This window comes from Calonectris borealis, chromosome 1 (assembly GCF_964195595.1).
Source record: "Calonectris borealis chromosome 1, bCalBor7.hap1.2, whole genome shotgun sequence".
NCBI lineage: Eukaryota > Metazoa > Chordata > Aves > Procellariiformes > Procellariidae > Calonectris > Calonectris borealis.
Genome location: NC_134312.1, coordinates 131,167,754 through 131,189,623, shown reverse-complemented (window position 1 = coordinate 131,189,623; position 21,870 = coordinate 131,167,754). Strand labels below are relative to the sequence as shown.

Here is a 21,870-nt window from a genome sequence, read left to right as displayed (position 1 = left end):
TTTTTTCTAGCATGCGCTATTTGCTAGAGTTAACAAAAAAACCCTGTAAATGGGATACATGGACTTTTAAAAGGTTGCACATGACAAAGGATGACAAAACCCATGGATTTTTATTAAGTTTACTTTGGCAGTCTTATTCCTAGGGCAGTGAACTTCGTGCTTGCTTGCTTATTTACTTATTTGTGGTTGAATCATTATTTTTAGGATCTCTTTTGTGTATTTATTTGTTTAAAATCTTGAGTTCTGGCAATCAAAAATAAAGCATTTTGTCTCCAGCGCTGCCGTTTTAAATGCTACTGCTGAATTTTAACCACTGCATTAGATTGAAACCTACATGCTGTTAACCACTGAGCCAAAATGAAATCGACCACTGCATTGAAATCAGAGTTGGCAGTTGTATACGGACTTGAAGGAGTTGCTAATAGCAGTGCACCCGCGTTTCTTTAATGGGGTTTTTATTCTCTGTTTTCAGTTTTAATGGTGCCATTTTGATTTAAAAACTGTTTCCTAATAACGATGCACATTTTTATTGAAATATTTTCAATGTAACTTAAGAAGAAAATAACAATAAAGCCATCCGTTAGGAGTGTTTTCCTCAGAAACAAAATGTTCTGTTGCATATTCCCATGATAATGCAGTGTGCTTGTTTTATTTGTAAAGCAATCTTGGGTAAGAAGATAAGTAAGAAGATTTCTTCATGTTTCGTGAACCTTTATTCGTGGTTAAAAGTTGTAAAATGTATTTATGTTTTATAGAGGAAGTTTTGCTAAGGAGAGATTTTCAGCTTCTGAATTTACATTTTGTAACTTTCTTTTGAATCTGCTTCACCAAGCATATGAAAAATGAGCCTACTTGCATGGTTGACCTCTTAGTCTTTTGAAATTTTTGTTTCTTATTAATAGGACTGGATCCTTCCCAATTCAGAGTCCATCACCATTACCATAAAGATGAGGAGAATGATGCCTTGGTTGGTGGCCCAGCTCAGCTCACTGATGAGGAGAAATATAGGGATTGTGAAAGATTCAAGTTTTGCTGCCTCAAATGTGGAACAGAAAATATTTATGACAATGTCTTTGATAGTTCGGTTAGTTTTTTTTTTCCTGTTTCATTTCTGTTCATCAGTGAGGGAGAAAAATACTTGTAGAGAGAACGGCTTTTCAGATAGGATTCGTATGATGTGGGAGAAGATACCATATTGTTTGAGTCCTGCTATTTATAGCTTTGGAACAGAAATTTGCTGATAGGATAGTGCTGAAATATTTTTCCCATTTTTGCGTTTCAGCTGTGCCGTCTGGCAGAACGTGTGAGATATCTGGCTTCATTAATCTGTTTGCCCACAGTCGTGAATGATTGTTGCTGTAACTTTTTAAGGAATCCTTATCTTAACACCTAGTAACTTCCAGTTCTCCATTTAATGAAACGTTCCTATAGCAATGGCAATTTCTTATCCTAAATCATATTAATTGGAACAAAGCAGTTTTGAAACTTGTGTTTATCTTGCTACATCCCACCTCCCTTCTTGACAGTAAGGTTTTTCTGTGTTATCTTTCCTTCTGTCTTTGTGTATTGAACATAAAAAGTCATAGGGGTACATTCTTGTTGAGAAGTTCTGCCAAAAAATGTATCTCTGTCCTTGGATCACAACTTGAAATAGGGCCAAGTATTTAACTCTACAGCGATGTTATGTATGTATTAGTCATTGGCAAATTAGCGAGCTTCAGAGTAGTGAAAACCTTGAAACTGAAAGCAAATAAATCTTTTATCTAAATTGAAAGTAATTATTTTAAGTTAATTTGGACAAACAGCAGATGTTTTGCATTTTTTTGAATCAAAATAAAGCAGTCTTTGGAAGCAAGTAAGAGGAAAAGACACAAATCGAGTGATACTTTGTGAATCCTTGACTTTTGTTCATTGCAGCTGTAAATAAGATAGTTAATTGCGTGTAGGCTCGACAACTTGCAGATGGGCTAACTGGAGAGAAGTGGATGTCAAACAACTTTTTTTTTTTTTAAAAAAAAAAGCCCCACCAAACAACAAAAGAAACCCCTAAACCAAACCAAAAAACCCCCCTCTCTTCCACCTGGAATTATTTAGTGTTGCAAGTGAGGGTTTAACCAAGATGGCTCACAAAAGCTAAGTCTTACCTTGAAGGAAAGTTTTCTAAAAGTTGTATAACTGTCCAACCTACCAGCTGGTTGTTATTTTAATGAGAATTCTACCAACTTAGTTTCAGCTGTTCACACATCGCTACCAGGTTCTGAAATTTTAATGTCAGGTGAAAGTAAGGGGAATGAGATGGTGTAAAACTGTAAGAGCTATTCTTTGCACTTGGAGAAGATAAAAGATGATCATGTCACTCTTGTCTAACAAGGTTTGTCTCTACAGCCCCGTTGGTAATTTCATAATCAGTATCTATAAGGTCGATTTCAATGTTTGGATCAGTGGTCTTGGGCAGAACTTTGATGTCCCTGATAAAACAACAAACCTGTGTTGTTTGGGGGGAGACAGGGGAGTGTGATTTGCCCATAGATCAATTTTTTTACTCCACATCATTTTTTGAATGATTAACTTTGTAGCAGGTGAAGAAGCATGTTCTCCAAAAGACCTTTCATTAAGAAGAGATTGGGAAAACTGTAGGTCAGAGAAGTCTTTGTATGGGTGTGGCCAACTGTCATGGGAAGAAAGAAGGCCTGGATATTAGAGGCCCTTTAAGACTATTATTTTTAAAAAATATGTATTATGTCTAAACTCCTGTGATAACTTCTGCTACCATCATCTGTTGTAATGACGCATGCTGGTTTTACACTTCTGTTTCCAGGGGCGATTTATTGAACCCAGCTTGCAAAGGTGCAGTAAGACTGAATGTGAAGAGCCTCCTTTCAGCTATGTGATTCAAATGAACAACAAATTACTGTTGGATATTAGGCGCTACCTCAGAAAATACTATAATGTAAGTATTCAGAAAATATTCTGCCATATGAAATGAGTTTTCTAAGTGGTGCTGAGTTTTTAGTGACTGTCATGTTACTTTTTTTTTTTTTATAGTCCAAGGTAATAGCATGCAAAACTCAACTTCATGAAAACAAAACAATCAATTAATGATTTCAAATACTAATTTAGAATGTTTGTTTTCTCAGTTCAGTCTCAAGTCAAGATAGTCAGATGTATTTAAATGTTTGTAACTGTGTGCGTCAGCATTATTACAGATGTAGTAGCTCTGTTTTCCAGATTTTTAGACAAAAAAGTGCAGAGAGTTGATTATCTTAATGCTTTTGAGAAAATCTATGAAGCCTATCAAATATGCAGATACCAGTTTCTCATGTAATTGAAATCCGATTCTCTTTCTCCAACCCAAATTGATGTATATTGTGTTACATTGTGAAAAGGAAAACCGAATGTTGCTCTGTAAAAATTCTTTGAAGGACAATAGGAAGGGAAATACTATGAATCTTTCTTCATAATGATTGGGAGGGGAAAAATGAGGATAAAGATGTGTAGTTAATTAATTTGATATAATTCTCTTTTTTGGGGGGGCAGTGCAAGAAATCCAAAGTGCCAACGGTAGTGGCGTTGTGGAAAAAAAAATGTGTAATATTTGAAATTCCCATCTTCGCACTGTCCAAAGTGGTGACTTTGGTTAGGAAAAAAAAACCACCATGATTTTTAAATTATATCAGTATGTTTGCATTTCTAATATGCTGGAAGCATCATATTTTGTGAATTGGCAGATAGCCATTTTGGTCAAATTTTCGTAGATCATCTCCTCCTATTGCCTGCCTGCCTGCCTCTTTTGGTTGTCCAACGTTACCTGTTTTCACAGCTTCAGGGCAGACATCAATCTTGAAGGCACTCATAACCTTTGGGTGCTCATAACCTTTGATATATTCAAAAACGTAAATTGTTTTTGAATATTTGGCCTGTAAATGAATGGCTTACCTAATTCGTGGTGTGTTTTCTTAAGTTTTGCAGACAGCAGCTACAATGCTAAGAATTATCATTATAGCTTAATGCTAAGTGTGCATTTTGTGTTATCTTTCTTTTATATTAGTTCTTATTGCAATTGTAGGTAAGTGTTTTCTAAGCTCTTTTCTGGAAATGTAGTAATTTCTGAATGTATAAATACTTCTTTTGAAGGTCTTTGCATCAAAAGGAGCACAAAACTTTCTTAGAGTATTTAAAGTCAGGCAGTATTTCACGAGGTAGGGATAGATTGTTCCTTTCTGTTGAAGTTAAAGGTAGATGACTTGGACAGGTGAAGTTACCAAAATGCGAGATCTCGCATTACTTTATTGCAAAGTCCCACTGGCTGCAAAATTGTCGTTCAATTGATACACATAATATATACATATTATATTAAATTATACAATGTGTTATTAAATAATATGTCAAAGTAATTTGTTTACACAGACTGCTTTTGTGTAAAAGTTGCTTCTGATTAACTTTTTTAGATTTAATGTATGTACATTAACACAATGCCACATGCTAAGTAATTTCTGACATATAAAGTGCTAGAAAACATGTGCGTAAGATGTGCAATAGTAAACTTGATGAATAAAGGAAGATACATTGAAGGGCAGGAAAAATTCTTATTACTGATAAGAACAAGAAGTGGTGTAATATTTTACTCTGTTCTCCTTTTTTTTTCCTTTTTTTTTTTTTTTTAAAGAACAAGCTGTGAAACAAACTGTGAAATGTTTGAATATTGAACATTGCAATTTGCTTACGTTGTACTAAAATCTATTAAGTGTCTTACTGCATGGTATATAGGATAATGAAGTGTCCTTCAAAAGGAATTTATTTGTCTGTGTAAGTAAAAGCTTTATAAACTCTGTTATATTTTTAGTACTGAGAATTTACTTTTCACCAAGTTAGCTATAATAATAAGGTTTAAAACTACTTTTTGACTGTGGAATACATTCAGACTTTGGAAATGCGAGATTATTGTATTGTAAAAAGTAATTTCCAAATTGCACAATAATTTTCTTTTTAAAAAGGGGCTTTCCATGGAGTTGGGCAAGTAAACTTTTTGTCCTGTTAGCTCTTAGAAAATCAGATGCTGAGAGTTTTAGTTTATTCCTTTCATCAAGTACTTGTAGTGACTGTATAACAGCTGGAGTTGAAATTCATCAAATGGGTGTTTGCACTAATAAATATAATCCTATAAGCTATAAAGACACACCTAGAAGTAGTATGGCAAAGAACTGTCTGAACAAAACATTTGATGAAACTTTGAGATGCTTATTTAACAGTCTCCTATTGTAGTGTTTGCATCTGAAAGGCGCAGAAATATAAATTTAAAATAGACAAATATACTGTCTAACTTTGTCATGCCATTAATTTTTTTTTTTTTTTTTAGATATTACTGTTGTTTGTGTGTTGGTCAAATGGCACATAATACAAAAACATAAAATGTGAAAATGAATTTTTTAACCTTTAAAATAATGAGCTACCTTTTATGAAGACAGCCCTATCAAGAGCCTTTCGGCCTGATCCACAGCTCACTGAAATGAATAAGCTTACTTTTTTCAGTGAGCTTTGAATCAGATTTTTTTTAAGTGTTTAAGATCATTGCATGTTGTTTCCTTTAGTCTATTGAAATGCTTTTATTTGTGGCTGTATAAATTTAGGGGCGGGGGGAGTGCCATAAAATCTAAAAGTGGAAAATCTATTTGCCCTTTTTGGCACATGAAACTGATAAATAAATAAATACAATGGTGATATACTTCTTTCCTTTAAAAAGATGCAAATGTAAGTGCGTAAATAGAATTTTGTAAACCTCCTACAATCCCATTGTTTTTGTAAATTACTTGCCTTTATATAAAATTTTCTGTTTCTGCAATCATTTTTTGCCATTAAACATTGAAATGTTTTAGATCTGTCTTCCAAAACATATCTACCATTGCTCCAGTAATTATGGATTTCTTAATGGTATTAGCAATATCAATTTTTATAATCTTACTCCTAACTGTAAATATATCTAAAAAATGACATGTGAAGATTTTATTTCTTTTCAGAAATGTATTATTCTATGAGAGATTGATCCTGTTGTGTGCTTTCTTTTTTTTTTTAATTCTGCTTCAGAAGAGCAAATAGATGAAAAGAGAGAGAAACGCTAGCTAATCTAAATTGGGAAATGAAGAGGGCTTTTTTAAGCATGAAAATTTCATCATCTTGTCAGCTGGCAGAATGCCTGCTGTGTGGATTCACAAAGGCTAAGAATTACACTTTCATGAAATTTTCCTCACTAACTGCCCTGGTTAATTTGAAAGATAACCCACTGTTCTAATTCATTCCTCAATTGGGCGGTGCAGGTTTTATCTTTGATCTGACAAAGCATTTGTGTTAATCGTTTTGGCCCTCTACTAGACACTCTTGGGATTGTGCTTTTACAATAAATGTGTCTGTGATAGCTCTTTAGTCTATTATACTTACAATAGATCCATAGAACTGGTAATTAATTCTGTACTGCTTTGGAAATGGGGAAGAATAGGTGTAGCTCTGTCAAGTGCTGCTGGGAAGTTTGTTTAGCTAGTTCATTTTTGAAGTGTTACCCTCAGCCATCAATGAAACATCCATGCTAGGGAATGGGTGAAGGCTGAAATATGCAAGCATAAATGTTAAAACTGACCAACTTCTGTGCATAAGGAGGGTGTCATTTCATTTATAGTAAGTGGATCTAATTATTATGACGGAAACTGTTTTGTGTTTCCCACTAGAATATTCAAATGCTCATTTTTGAGCACTGGGTAAATGAATGCCATCTCTTAGATCCCCTTTTAAAAAGCCCTGTGAAAATCAGTATTCACATCCATAAAACGAATCCCATATCTTATTCAGCTGTTGAGGTGTTAGTTTTGCCAACTAAAAAGAACTGAATAAAAAAGCCCAACGTATTGTATATGCCATTTGAACAGTATCGAAATTCATACTGAACTGCTAGGACTGGGAAGCTGTTGTCCCTGAAGCAGCAGTTTTCTAATCTTGTTTTTAAATATACACCTGTGGTATTAGTAGTAGTATATTTATAGGCTAAAACCTGTTCTTATATAGATGCTCTTTATATGCTGTCTAGTTAATAGTGCATGGCATCTTTAGATCTTTTTATGTTTTTCAAAATGCATAAAATGATGCAAAGGGTTTTAAAAAATACTGAAAAAATCTTGGTCAAATGTTTTTGTTTTACAGTCTTTTTCTACTGGACCACTGTAACCCATGGACAGAAGTGAGTTTGAAGGCTATTGAACACTGCTAAATAACTTTATACTGTTCAGCTGCGAAAATGCAGTGTTCAATAGCCCTCAAAATTTCTCATTTCTTACCTGTGGTGGGGTGGTCTACTGCTTGCACATTAGGTCGCAGTATAAAAGCATGTTGGTACACTTTTCAAGATCTTTGAATTATTATCTTATATATATATATTGCTGTTCTGACTATTGTATATATGTTCTTGGGTTTTGCATTAGTATTTTGCACACTTAAAGAGGTAAAAGATTTATAAACAAGATAATATTATAAGAGGCAATAGCGTTCACACAGGTTTTGGGATTGCATGGCATATTCGCTTAAGAGAACAAAGATGACAGGGCTTGTTGTGAACCTGGAGTCTCCCACACTGCAATCAAGTGTATTGCCACAGGTGTACACCACATGAACAGGTGAAAATATGATTGTAGATGATGGTGTTGACTTTTGTAAATCATGTTCTCGCAATAGTCATGTATTGAAAGCTTTTTTGTTTGGTGGGTGGGTACGGGTAAGAAGTTTCTTTGGCGTGAGGGAAAGGTGCTTAATAGTGGCAATAGTAAAATATTTTATTTATCGCTGTGCTAATAGTACTAGAAGTATATGGGCTTGTGATGAAGAGTAGGTAGGGCCAGAAAATAGAAGGAATTGTGACAGTAGCTGATGTGGTAGGCACAATCAGATAGCTAGACTCTGCCGTCAAATTAACTCCAGTGATTATTTTGAGTCCTTCCTGTTTGTGTGGAAATGGGTTTCTGAGTCTTTTCCAAGTTTGAACTTGTATCACTGTCATTTTGGTTTATACATGCAGAAACCGAGACATTTATTTTTAGTACTGAAAGCTTCCAAGTCAAGGCAGAATGGAAAGCAATTGGAGTGAAAGATAAAAGATAAATGTGATTCCATTCATAGTTTACTGGGAACCTGAGAGAGGGAAGGGAGGTTGCCACCAGATTATCAAGAGTTTTCTCCTTCCCTCCACAGCAGCATTTTCTGATTCTTGATGGAGGTTGACAGATGGGTTGTTTTTGGAATCATGTTTTGGTTAACCAGGAGGAAATTAGAAATATCTTGATTATTGAACAGAGCAGTCAGTATTCTACCATATGAAAGCGTTATACATATGTGTCTCTGATATAATTTATGTTTATGGAATAATAAAAGATAACCCTTTAGTCACCATGTGTAGTGCATTTTGGGGATGAGTAAGCAGTTACTTGTCACAGCACTCGTAGCGTCTGTTAACTGGAATTGATTCACTATTACTGCAACTTCTCCATGATCTGCCCTGTAAAGGAATTGTTTGTTTTAGACTTGCAGCATCAATATGATTTTTAGTGAAGTGTTTCAAAGGAATGATCGATATGTCTTTACAAAGGGTTTAACTCTCTTCATTGCATTTTACTAACCATGATGGACATGCATCCTTCTCACTGATGGTTGAGTGAGGCTGTGTGACTTTCTGCACTCCGAATTTTAGCTGCTGAGTGAACATAAGCAAAGGACTGGTACCTGTTTACTGTTAATTCTTCCTAGTGCTTAACCCACAGCCCAGTACCTTGCCAGAGAAGACTTAATGGCCCTAGATATCTCTCTCAGTTCTTTGTAGAAAAGGCTCCCCAGGCTGGCAACTGTGTGGAACAGGTTCTAAGAAATGGGGATTCCTTCAATAGAGTAAAACTAACTTTGTAATTTCCTCTGTAGGTAGAATACAGGAATGTAAGGGCTTATTATCACAATAATTTGTCTGCTTAGGCTTATAAATAGCAGTATTGTGAAGATCATGTTACAGGAAGTGTGACCAGAGGTAAATACAGTCATGGTTATGATTGCCACCAAGTGTGTAATGTTTACCTAGGTGATTGAATCACTCATCTGATAACAAGATGTTGCTGTCTTCAGAGGATTACAGAAAGCACTGTCTTTGAAGGTACTCTGTTGGAACTGATCTGTTGTCCCAGTCAAAGCAATGATGAATTTTGGCAACACTTGGAGAGCATGTTTGTGCTGCAGTACAGAGATACAGTTGCCGCTCTGTGTATCTGATCTGGCTTTAAACTGGCTACAAAGTATGTAGCTTTGGTGTACCAGCAGCAGTATTTGTTATGAGATTCTGTAGCCAAGAATTTAAAATCTTGGGCAAATCTGTGCAGCCTATGGAGAGGTTTGCCACAACTGGATTACTAATAGTGCCTGAGCAAGCTACTTTGAGAGAGAGTGAGCAAATGTGCCCTCCTTTGGATACCTTGGACAGAAATGCTATGGATGCTATATAGCTCTGTAGGATATGCTTCTTCTGAGACTATTTTAACAACAAATCATGAATCACAAGAGGATTTATGACAAATCACTGGTCTTGAAAGGATCAGTATTCATCTTTCTTCTTTTTACAGTAGTTTTAGAGAGCCATTTTAAATCTGTTTAGGTTTTTGTTATGTTCAATTTAAATTTTTGGTGGAAAAGGATCCCACTAGTCTCTATAATTAGAGACATTACAAGAAGCAGAAGTCCAGGTAAACTAATTCAGGCTTAATTAAGTTTTAAAACCACCAGTTCTCATGGAAGTTTGATACAGTTAATGTCTTATACTATAATAACTTGGAACAACAAATTATTGAAATATCAAACCAGATTAAGTCTGTATTATTCTACAGAAACTTTTAATAGAGAACATATTATAACCAGCTTGCTAGGAGATGACACAAGTCAACAAGGTCTGTTGGCCTTGAATACTTAATGCTGGTTGATGTATGCATAACTAGCAATTCTTACAGCGCTCAAGCACCTTGCATCCCTCAGGAGAACCGAAGTTAAAATCTGAAGCTGAAGAGACCACATTTTCACTGGCCATGGTTCTTTTCACAAGGATAAGTTTGTCTGACATTCATGACCTAAAAATGATATGGTTATCAGAAATGGTTTTTTAGAAGTCACTAATAATGCAGAAATCCATGGTCCAACACTGATTTTACAAAGTGAAAATTACTTGTTTTAAGCCTTTTTTTTTAAAAGCTAATGCGGGTCCATCTGTGGTAATTCAGAGTTGAATGGGCATATAAAAGAACAAAATATGGAATGTTTTGTAATAATTGTAAGAAATCTAAGTTACCTGTCCTGAAGTTTCTTAGTCTTTATTATGAACCTGCCATCAGCTTTAAAAGAAAGCTTAAAATAAATTTTATAGTGTTTGGGAAACTAAAATATTTTTGATGCAGTTACCTTCTTTTGAAAACCTTTTTGTATGATGCTATCTTTCATAGTCCACATGAAGATTATGGAATAAGAAAATCATGGGGCTTGGGAGGTGACAGAGGACATACACGAAAAACTTCATCTGTGTTTTCCTCAGCATGCTCTACGTTGGCATAGCGGGAATGAGTCTTGCAGGTGTTTATTTTTTCCTACCCTTAGATGTTAAAAGAATTATTTTCATTTTCTGGTTTAAAGCAGTTAAAATAGTAAAAAAATATTTCCAGTAATGTTTAGTCACTGCTCTGTTTCTTAGTAAAATACTCTTAGAAAAATTAAATAAGGTGTTCCTCAACAGAAGTGATTCCAGTATTCAAAATCTCATGATATAGAAGCTTTGTAATGAGAAAGTTATTTCAAAAACTTACATTCAACTTAATTTAAACAGCTGTTTAGTTCTTTATGTTATTTGGTATTTGGTGCAGCAAGATAAAATGGTTGAATGCGTAAGCATTCAAGGATCAAACATATCAAATGGGTAGTTCAGACCTTTCAGCTTGGTTCCTGGAAGTAAGTCATATATGTGAAAAAACCTCAGAGCAATGAGTATGGGCAGCGCTATTTAGCTAAACTCTTTTGCCTTTGTGTCTTCATTCATGTGCTTAGGGATGGAGAAGGCAACCCCCTAGCTGAATGAGACTTCTAGGGAATTATTAATTTTTCTTTTACAGCGGCCAAGAGAAGTCTAAGCAGTACCAGAGATAACGCAACAACTTGTTTATAAGCTTTCCTGTATCCTAGGAACACCAGGGTCAATTCTAGCAGCCTGTGCTGTGTTAGAGTTGACATTCATTGCTCCTCTTGACTTATGAAACCTGTACTTCTACAGGTTTGTTTAAGTTTAAGAGAAACAGTTTTAAGAGACAGTGAAGTTTTGGATCATCTGAGATTAAAAAGAGATGTTACTTCCTTTTAAGTGAGAACGTTCCCATCTGCAGGAAGAAATGGCAAAATAGCGTTACATTAGACATGACTTCATAAAAGGGTTTTGCATTTGCTTCACTGTGTCTTGTTCAGAAGTCAAGGGCTTGTAAGTGCTACACGGTCTCTGTTTTCTACAAAGTGCCAGTATTTCCTTCAGTGGATATATGCAAGTGGATTATTTTTATTTTTTTTAATCCCCAGGCATTAAGAAAGTAACTGCTTTGTATGCCTGCTTTGGGAGATAGTATGATTTGAGTACAGAACCTTATTCCAATGTGTAGTCAGATAGTAAAGCTGTACTCCAAAACAGGAGTTGGCCTATCTGTGGCATCTGTAAAGAGTCCTTGAAGCTTATCAGTCAGGTTGGCTAGATTTGTCTTCAGATTATATTTTATTATATGGCATCTACTGATGGATTTTACTCCTATTTTTTACTGAACATTAGTTACTCTATTACTTTTATTCATATGAACATGTTTTTTTGTACTGTCTGGGGTTTTTTTGCAAATTGAGTCTGGTGAATTGGCAACTCTGCTTGTGCTTTAGTCCCATGCGTTCTGTGATGGCACACTGTTTTAAAGGCCTTTTTATTGCTAAAGGTGAACCTCCCCTCCCTATTTCCATGGCATGCTGAAGATTATTGTCTCTTCAGTCTGCCCGCAGCTGCAGCATCCTATAGCAGGAACGAAAAAAAAAAAAAGCTATGTAGTTGTGCTAAAACCATTAAGCGGCTAAATGACAATCTTGTTCACTTTCTTTCATCTGAAGAGTTTCAGCTATCCAAATGTCTTCAGCCTAGTAGATTGTGTTAGGCTTTGAATCCACAAATGTATGAGAGAGAAACATTTCTGAGGTTTTCCAAAGGTATACCAGGTTTCTACATGAAAATTAAGGCTCTGCAGATTTTGACAAGTAGATGTTTTCCTTTTCTCCTGAGCAAAATCATTATCTTTGTGAGTGGCATCTGCAAAAGAGGCATCAAAAATCCACGACTATCAGTAAAGATCTCGAGATATAAATGTTTATGGAGTGACTGAACTTGTTCCATCTGAAAATAAAAATCTCCATTTCGGAGTTGTTATAGATACTCCAAACGTCTTGTGTCTTTATCTTCAACCTCCTACGGAACAGTATAAACAAAACGTTTGAAGCTCGGTTGTTTTTTTATATTGGACCAGAAAGCAATACTTCTTTTTGTCTTGTCTTTTTCCTTTCTGTATTGATGGCTACAGTTCAAATGTGGAAAACAAGAAAGTATGAACTCCCAAATGGATTTCTGTAATTAATACATCCACTTGACAACAGTATCATCCCAGAGATTCATTTAACTGGCATTTTTCTTGTGTTCTTTTTTCCTGTATCACTTGTCACACCCTGTCTTTGAATATTATAGGCATGCACGTGTCGGAGAGCATGTTTGTAATAATATGCTTTCCTTTCCTAATGAAAATATGGTCAGTGTAGCAATATTCTTCCTTTTACCCTCATTTGATGGAATTTTCTGTATTAATCCCTTCAGTTTGGATTATGTATATTTTTAATGTCTTTTTTAAGCTGTATGCATTAGCAACACTTAATTTCTGCATTCTGCCATGAATGTGAAGTATTTAGCATTGTGCATATTTTACAGTTGGTATGTCTTAATTATTGTTTAAATTTTTAGAAGTTACTGGATTTGGAAGAATTATCTGAAAGGACAAAATAGGAGGTGGAGTCAAGTGGAAGTCTATCCTCATCAACTCTGCAGTCAGCCCCCATTCCTTTGAGTGCAAGGCAACCCAGCTGTGAGGATTGCTGGCCACACTCTCATCAGAGAAAGAAGGGGGGGAGGGGGGGAAGAGAGAGAGAAGAAATTAGCAAGACAAAATTCCTCTCTATCAATCCTATCTTTACACAAATTCAGACTTCTGAGTTCCCATACGTGAGAGTGTAACTTAATTTCCAAATTACATGATGAAAGCACATCTGTCCCAAAATTAATACCTCTTGAGAATATCATAATTGTATATACTGAAAATAATTAGTATCTGTAATTTGCAAGTCATAAATGTCTAATTTTTAGCGAAGTTGTTTGTTTCCATTTAAGATAAATTCTCAATTTAATATCCAAAGCAACATTCGACTATACTACAAAGGGGCCAGAATTGTTTAAAAACAGAGAACCCCCTCACCCCCCAAAATACAAAGACACAAAATGGTATATGCTGAATTCTGTTGCAGAATATAATATTAGATTTCTGCAAGAACTTTGTAATTACTGTAATAATTTTTATTGGATAATACGTATTTTTTTCTCACTGAAGCAATTCATGCTGACTGATCTTGCAATAGAACCAGCAGATACCAAGCTACCCATTGACCACCTATCAAGCGCAAAGATTGAATGTAGAATTTGAATTTGGTAGAATTTATCTTTTTATGTATATGTACATGTATATATATGTGTATGACTAATGTCATTAAGATTAATACAGCTATTTAGAAGTATTAGATTGTCTTCCAGTAGTTCACGTAGTGTTGGTGATGCTTTTTCACACTATTCGTTAGTATTTGCATGTGGTTTTTATGCTTGTTTGAAGGAAGCAATTAATCAAATTCCCCCTCTCTCCTACTGCTTTCTACCTCTTTTTCTTTCTGTGATAAGGGATTTATACGTCTTGTTCCTTTAATGGGGCATCTTTTGGGGATCACCTTGTTAGGTGTTTGTTAAATTTTTTTTTTAACCCAGTCAGTGAAGTAGCAATAATTGAGTAAACTGAGTTGTGATATGGTCCTTGAGAAAGTTTCCTGGCTGATTAAACATAAGGTAGTTTTAGGATCGAACACCCCTGCTCCCTCCTCAACTCCTTAAGTGGAAGAGACTGAAATACCTTGTAGGGAATTCTTAATTAAAATTCTGTATGATCTGACTTGTCTTTGGAGACTTCCCAACAAGAGTGAGTCAGGCATCTTAAGGACTTAGAATTAACAAAATAAGCCTGTATTACCTGCCAAGAAATGGTCAGGGATTACTCCAAAGTGTTATTTTCAACATTTTCTGCTGAGTCCGTTTGTGAAGGGCTTCATGAGGCTAGTGGCAAGATGCCGCTCAGTAATTAGTTGTCATTCAGAAAAAAGCTTGAGGAGCAAATACCTATTTGGGGAGCATCTGCGATTGTAGTGAAAATAAGTAAAATGATCTAGGACTGATTACAAGCTTTCATAATGGGAAGTACATTTAGCTTCTATATAAATTAAACCGGTACCTTTCTAGACACAGATCTGTGCATGAGAAGGCAGCATCATCACCAAGGCTTAGTCTCTTATATTGATGGAGTTGGTGTGATTACCGGCCAGTTCTTTTTCCAGATAAAAGTCATCTAGACAGATCTTTTTCCCTCCCCTTCTCTCCACTCTCATTTTAATTGCAGGTAACTCTTTAGCTACAAATTTTTCCACTTTCTCTTTATCCTGTAGTGGTGAGACACTAAACTGTCTGGAATAGATCAAACATGATACAGCGCTAGGAGGCTGTTTTAAAACTGTGTTTCAATAGGAAAGACCTTCAGAGTCAAAAACAGAGGCAGCATGACATCCTTAAAATAAAAGAAAACGCAAGATGTACCTCTCCCACTGTGTGTGGTAGTTTCTTCAGATTAATTCTTCTAGCAGACTTCAATAGTTGTTTTTAGGACATTCCAACCATGTCTGAATAGTGATATTAACAAAGAAGTTTTGCTTTTTATGTCTCTTAAGTGTTTTGGAACTCTTAGGGCAGCCTTCAACTTTGGAACTGATATATTGGAGCATTGTCCTGCTTATAGAAGGTGATGGAGTAGATGTTTGGAAAATGTCATTCCTAGTGGTTAGAAACAGGATAAACTTTAAAGTGTGCCCCGTTTTGCCCCTCACTTGAGGACTGTCTGCCAAAAACTGAGGAATAAGAAATCTGCCCAAAGTGTACAAAGCACTGCAAGAATCTACTCTTGATGCTGGAGTGCTGGAAACATTAATGCTAAATATCCATCCATCTTTAGGCAGTTCCCGTGACTTTTGGCATTTACAGAATTTAGATGGTGACATATGAGATAATTTCAGTTGCTGGTATTAATCGTCAATGATCTCCACAAGTGATCTGAATGAAAATGAATACCATCTGGAATAATCCATACTTTCAAATAATGAGTATTTAATGTAATATCCTTCCTCCCCAGAGAAATTAAAGTCCTTGCTGTTAGCTTCCACTCAGATTTCTGTAATGGAAGCAAAACTGGCCCTGCCTGTGTATTTCCTCGTCCGACTTGCAAAGAAGTTGGCATTCAGTACTGATGGAGCAGGGAAACTTTCTGGGCACCAAAATACTAACACTGAAATCATGGTGCAGTAGAGATGTATTTTCTCCTGGTACTAAGCTTTTTCAGCTTCTGTTACAGTTGTCCTTGTGAAAAGAGCACTGGACACAAAAATATACTGGATGAGAGACAGTTTGAAGAGGGACAGAATTGTTCCAGCAGCAGGAAATTTTTGGAGAGGAGGTGATAGCGTTGGTTTGGGACTAATCTGTTCACCTTCAGTGAAGAGATGAGGATCAACAAGAAGTGTCAACTCTTCCACTCCCTTGGCAGGGCAGTGGACAAATGAGCCTGGGAACTCTGGAAGGTGCTGTTTTGTTCTCATCTTGTTGCTTTAGTTGAACATTTAATACCTGCAGTTACATCAGCAGAGCAGTTAAAATTTGAGTTAAAATTATTAAGATTCAAATTAGTTTCCTAGTTTAGGAAAGAAGGGGGTTTGGTGTTCTTTTCTTCCCTTCTCCCTCAAGGCTTATGACAGGGAAGGATGAAAATCCTTAAGTTAGGTGAGTGAATCATTACATTGCAGTTGATTTGGTCACAGAAAACTGAGTCCACAGATAACTCTGGCCAGTTGATTGGGGGCGGGGGGGGAGTGCCTGCCACCAGAGGAGAAGCTATTGGACTATCTTTTAGTGTTTTACTAAAACATTACTTTCATGTTCGGTACTTTGCAGATACTTAAGATACTTTGTTTGCAAGTGATCTTAAATGGGGTGCGAAAATACTAATATAACTTAAAGGTTTAAAAAAACCAAAGATTATGCTCCACTCTCTTGCCACTGCTTTATTATTTTAAAGATTTTACTTTTGGTACTAAAAGAACAAAAATCTACTGTGAGCTGTGGATTCATAGGAGGAAATAAATGGCTTTTTCTGACACATTAGCTATCTGGGTTAGGAAAGATGCTGCCCAAAAGCTCCCTTAGGATTACAGAAGTTGTTTAAAAATGTAAAAGTGTTACGCATTTAATGAGTATGTCTGACGACTTTTTGGGCAAAAGTCAATTTCTTCAGAAGAAACCTGTAAAATGTTTGTCTTGTTGGACAAGGCTGTCTCACCTTTGTGAGATACCAGCACACACACAGAGGTAAAAATATTCCTTTATTCCCCATTCTGTTCTGTATTGTTGCTTTCCATACTGACTGCTCAGTAGAGATCTTCCATACCTTTCTATTTCCAGAGGTGTGTTATAGGCAGTAGCTGCCATCTCCACGTACTGTTTTTTTCGGGGAGCAAAATGATATATACTGAACTGCCTAATAATCAACCTCATTCTCAAACATTTAAGCATATCTAATAATAGTATTTCATTATTATAGCGAATGCTTAAAAAAATTGAATTTTAAGACTTTTTTGCTGAACATGAAAGTAGTAAGGTAATTCTGGCAGCTGCTCAGAAAGTTAGGAAGTTACTGGAAAGTAGTTAAATGGGAGAAAAATCTTCCCCTTTTTCCAGAGTGCAAGACGTCTACTTCAATGAAGTTGTGCTTAATGCTAAGATGTTAGCTTTTCAGGGAGGTGTTTCTTCCTGAAGAATTACTTTGTTGCATTGCCTAAAGGAAAATGTAGACACTGGTGTTGTTTCTTTTTAGCTGTTTTTTTTTTAACCCAGCAACCATTTTTTTAGAGCAAAGTTGTATTAAAGCTATCAGATTATGAAAGCTCTGCTACTTCTTCAGAGAGGCTTGGGGCCATCCCCAGATCTTTAATCGCTTTTACATCTTTCGCAAGAGAAAGACAAGAATGCGCTTTTCTTGAACTTAACAGTTTGGGCAATTTTCTATAATCCAGTAAATACAAATTGTATCTTGATTATCCATCTATGTCTGTCGAGCAAATTTTAATGGATGAATGAATGAGTCAAATCCTATGCGTGGAAATATACAAATATGCAAAATATGGGTCTAATTACAAGGCTGCTAAATTTACACAAGGTCAGGTAAACAAGGCACTGTGTAATGATTATTAATTGTTAATAGTGCCTTTGGTAAAACACATTTCTGCTCTGAACACCTAACATTTTTGCCTTTTTAGTTATATGAAACAGCCAAATTGATCAGTTATTAGAAAAAACAAAATACATTCTGTTCTCCCATTTTTCTTCTACCTTACCTCCATAATTGCTTACTAATTATTTCTGAGTAGTGGAAAGGATACTGTTCTGAAAAATAAAAGTACATTCAACAGTTATGTATGAAAGTTCCACAGTAAAAATTGAATAAATTCATTAACATTCATTCATTGACTAAATGAATAAATTCATTAACAGATAACTTTTTTCCTCATAAGGTAGTACTAGGAGCATAAAAGCTCCTACAGTCTGTTGTCCTATGTGATGAAGAAGAGCCATTTTTTCTGTTTTATAGTTATCCTTTGAAACTGTTTTTAATTTTTTAAAAGTGCTCAGTCTGCCCTGCCTTAATTCTGTTGCCCTTTCCTTCACCCTCATCCACATACGTTTTAAACTTACCTGTCTCTTTTCTCTTGTCTCTTTTGGCCCACTGTAAATGTTTGTCATGTGGCTGTAAGACAGAGGAATTTGCAGGAAAGGAGAGAAGGCTGAAACGGGAAATAGGAGGTTCTGTTGTGAAATGAAATTAAACAAAACATGCAAATACAAATTTACTTTCTTTGCTAGGTATATATTATTATATTGGGTTGTAAAGTTGTATGAACAAACAGTTAATTTGGACAGGAATGGTGAGGGAGGTTGCAGGTAGAAAAACCTATCTATAATGCATTTCATAGTTTTGCCCGAAATTTTTCTCTGGTTTTGCAAGTACAGTCCTCTCCCATTGTAAACTGTGCAGCATCCCTAACTTTCTTTCAGCAGTACCACTTGCTTTCTATAGCACTGCCACAATCATAAAATAACACATTCTGAAGATGGAACGAGTTTAAACCTCATGAGGAATCAAATACTCAAGTTTGGTTTAAATACTGAGAAAAATGTTCAGTCTTCTATGCTTGTTTAGGTCATTGCAGCCCAAAAATATAGACTGATGAAGTATTAAGCTATGAACAAAGGAGGTTTATTTAATGAAGGAATTTGCCTAGTGTAGTATTGGTCTCTGACATTAGCTGGATGCTTAATGATTCAAGGAACTCCCTCAAAGACAAATTTTTTCAATAAAACTTTTTGTAGGAGATGCAAGTTCCTAGTTAGTGGCTGACTTCTCTGATAAAACTGGAAGTGTTTTCACCTGTATGACTGCACAAGTCTACGGCAGGTACAGCTTCTGTATGGCACTTCATGGCAAGGAGTTCCAAAGGCTATTTGATAGCGTTTAAAATATTTCTATTTTTCACTGCTGTGGTTTTGTCATCTTTTCAGCTTCACTGAAATTCTATTTTGAATTGCAAAGAAAGGTAAACAAAACAACAAGTTTATCATCTGTATACTTCATTGTTCGCATTTCTAGGCTTGCTTTTGTCAACTTCTATTTTCATTGACTGTCTTTTGCACTCGTTTTATTCCTCTTTTGCCACAATAGTGGTGGCAAAACTAAATACCAGCAGGCACTGATGTTCACTGATGTGAACTGTGGTTTTGATGGCTACACAAAGGCTGTAGCTATTTATGAAAATCCTTTTCATCTTCTGTGTTTCTCAATATTCAAGCATAGAATTGCTTAATGTAGATTGTTTTTAGCACTGCAGATGATCAAACTTATGGCAGCTACTGTATTAAACACATATCAACTTCTATTAATCCTGAGAATTTGTAACAAAAATCTTTCTTTCAACTAGTCAAAATTTACCTTTTTTGTGATACATGTGTTTACTTTTTGTAACATGTTTGTGGTCCCTCTCAGGCTGCTCTTCTTTATTGCCAAATGTTAGTAGAAAGTGATGTTATTTCACTGTATCTGGTATGTTTATAACCACAGAAAAATTTATTGTATCATACTTTTTTTTGTATTTATAGAGCTGGTTTTGTTGCTGTTCTTTGCATTGGTTTCTTCTGTCTAGTTTTAGTGATGTGCCCAGGATTGTAGACAGCATTTCAAGCAAGGCCTGTCTGCTGCCTTTATACAGAGAAATGATTACCTTTAGTCCTTTGTTCAGTTTTTTCTCTGCTTCTTTCTTCTCATTCGCTTTTCCTTTTGATTAGTGTATTATTTTAGCATAATTTTTGCCTTTCAGCGTCAGTCTCTCACTGTGCGCTAACATTTATCATTCTCAGATCTCTCCTCCCTCCCTCCCTTCCCAGTATGGCCAATATTATCTGTGCTGGGTTTTATATTTATGCTTTTTTATAACTTTCTAGTTGTTGCATTTTTTAATCTTTCCTATTTTCCACTCCTGTAAGAACTTCTTCCAATTTGTATGTAACTGTCACCTAACCAGTTTCTACTGTTAATTGTTTTGGCTCTGAACAGAAAGCCTGAGTGGTAAACAGTCTTATAAGCTTAGCAGAGGCTAAACTTTTCCATCTTCCAACACGAGGAGCTCTCAGTTCTGGTATGAATTATTTATCTTTTCTGCCGCGTCAGTGTTAAAGTAAGTCTGGATTCTTTCCGGCAAATTGAGTTTGTTTGGGTCAAGCTGACCTCCATCTGAGATCCCAGAAATTTTGTCGTTTTGGGTTTTTGCAGGCATCTAATTCTTATTTTTCTAATATCTCTTATAACATGAAACTAATACCAGTAGGTAGACTCTATTTAGCTTAGTTTTGTTACTTTCTGTAAATTATTTAAATAATCACTTTTTTCACTGTTTAAATAGTACCTATGAATGTTCACGTATCCTGAAGACCATTTGGTAATTCAGAATTATTCTTTATTTTACAACTGTGGTACTACAAACAAAAGAAAGTATGACTACATAATGTGATCACTTGGACCAGGCTTGGGGCAGTTTCTGCTACTGGTTGGATTTTGGAGTTTGAGTGGATTTTATCTTTTTTTTACTAATTTCAGTAAAAAGTGAAGGTATATGGTACATTGTTACTGATATATTTTAATTTTATTTTATTCCCCTTCAACTTTTATGCATATTGATAAGTTCAGTCTGTTTTGCAAACACTTGCTAAAGCTGTAATACATTTTCCCATATCTGCCTTCTCAAATTTTTACCGTTATTGATTGAAGATTCAATTGGGAAATGTGTTTAGAACCCTGCTTTCTGTGGTAATCATAGAAGTCAGTGGGAAGACAAGAAAATTGTATTGAAAGAAATTGTGTGCGTGTGTGTTTTGTGTTTCAGCATAGATTATCTCTGCCAAAATAATAGCTGTCATTTTGTTCTTGTTATATTAGTGGCCTGTAGCTTACTACTACCCCTTTTGCCTTGCTTTTGTCCATTCGCCTATTTGTGAGTAGAAAAAAAATTCTGTGAAGGGCCATAATTTGGGGGCTGTATTATGCTAATAAAATCAATATTTTGTTATCTATTTAAATTAAATATTCCAAGATGGTGACCCCACTCTACCCTAGAATCAAAGCTGCAGACCTTAACATTCAGTGACTTTGAAACTTGAGTTCTGTTTAGAATTTCATGTCATGCCTGTTGCAGGAGAAAAAGATGGAAAATGTATACGCTGAGCCTATAGGACTTCCTGCAGTGCTTATTAATCCTTTATGGATCATTTGAAATGTTTCTAGTTTATTTAAGCTTTGCTGCTTGTATCAGATTGTTCCTGCAAAAAAAGGAAAAAGTGATCATGCTCTGAATTTTTAAAAATGATCTCACTTTCAAGCAAAAGCACTTTTATGCTCCATTAGAGTTGAATTTGCGAAACTCTTGCATCACATTAACGCAAGCTTTACTGGATAGATAAATGTGTTGTTCAAAGACTGACTAGAACTTTACCAAACTGCATATTAAGATTTTGTCATCTTGCAATTTTTGTCTTGAATATTTTCTTCATGCAAATAAAGGGGAGAGAGAAAATTTCATTAAGAAACTGTGCAGCACAGTTTTAATCTCTTAAAGCAGGATAGAAAATAGGAAAATCAAATTTAATAATTCAGTGTAAGACTAGAGAGTCTGGTAAAACTCTCTAGTGTGCCATCTTTCTTTTGTGAAGAAGCATTCAAAGTTTATATACATAATTGGGGCTTTGCTTTTTGTGTTTTGCTGCTGTTTTTAAAACAGTTGATAGAGTTGTAGAATAAA

General features: G+C 35.5%; 1 protein-coding gene across 1 annotated transcript in view; it reads left to right on the top strand.

Moving 5' to 3' along the window:
* POLA1 (DNA polymerase alpha 1, catalytic subunit) overlaps positions 1 to 21,870 on the top strand; it is a 208,113-nt gene that overhangs the window by 92,328 nt on the left and 93,915 nt on the right. Inside the window, exons 33-34 of the mRNA XM_075174683.1 lie at positions 903 to 1,084; positions 2,819 to 2,950. Coding sequence (XP_075030784.1) covers positions 903 to 1,084; positions 2,819 to 2,950 — 314 coding nt within the window. The remainder of the gene's footprint in view (positions 1 to 902; positions 1,085 to 2,818; positions 2,951 to 21,870) is intronic.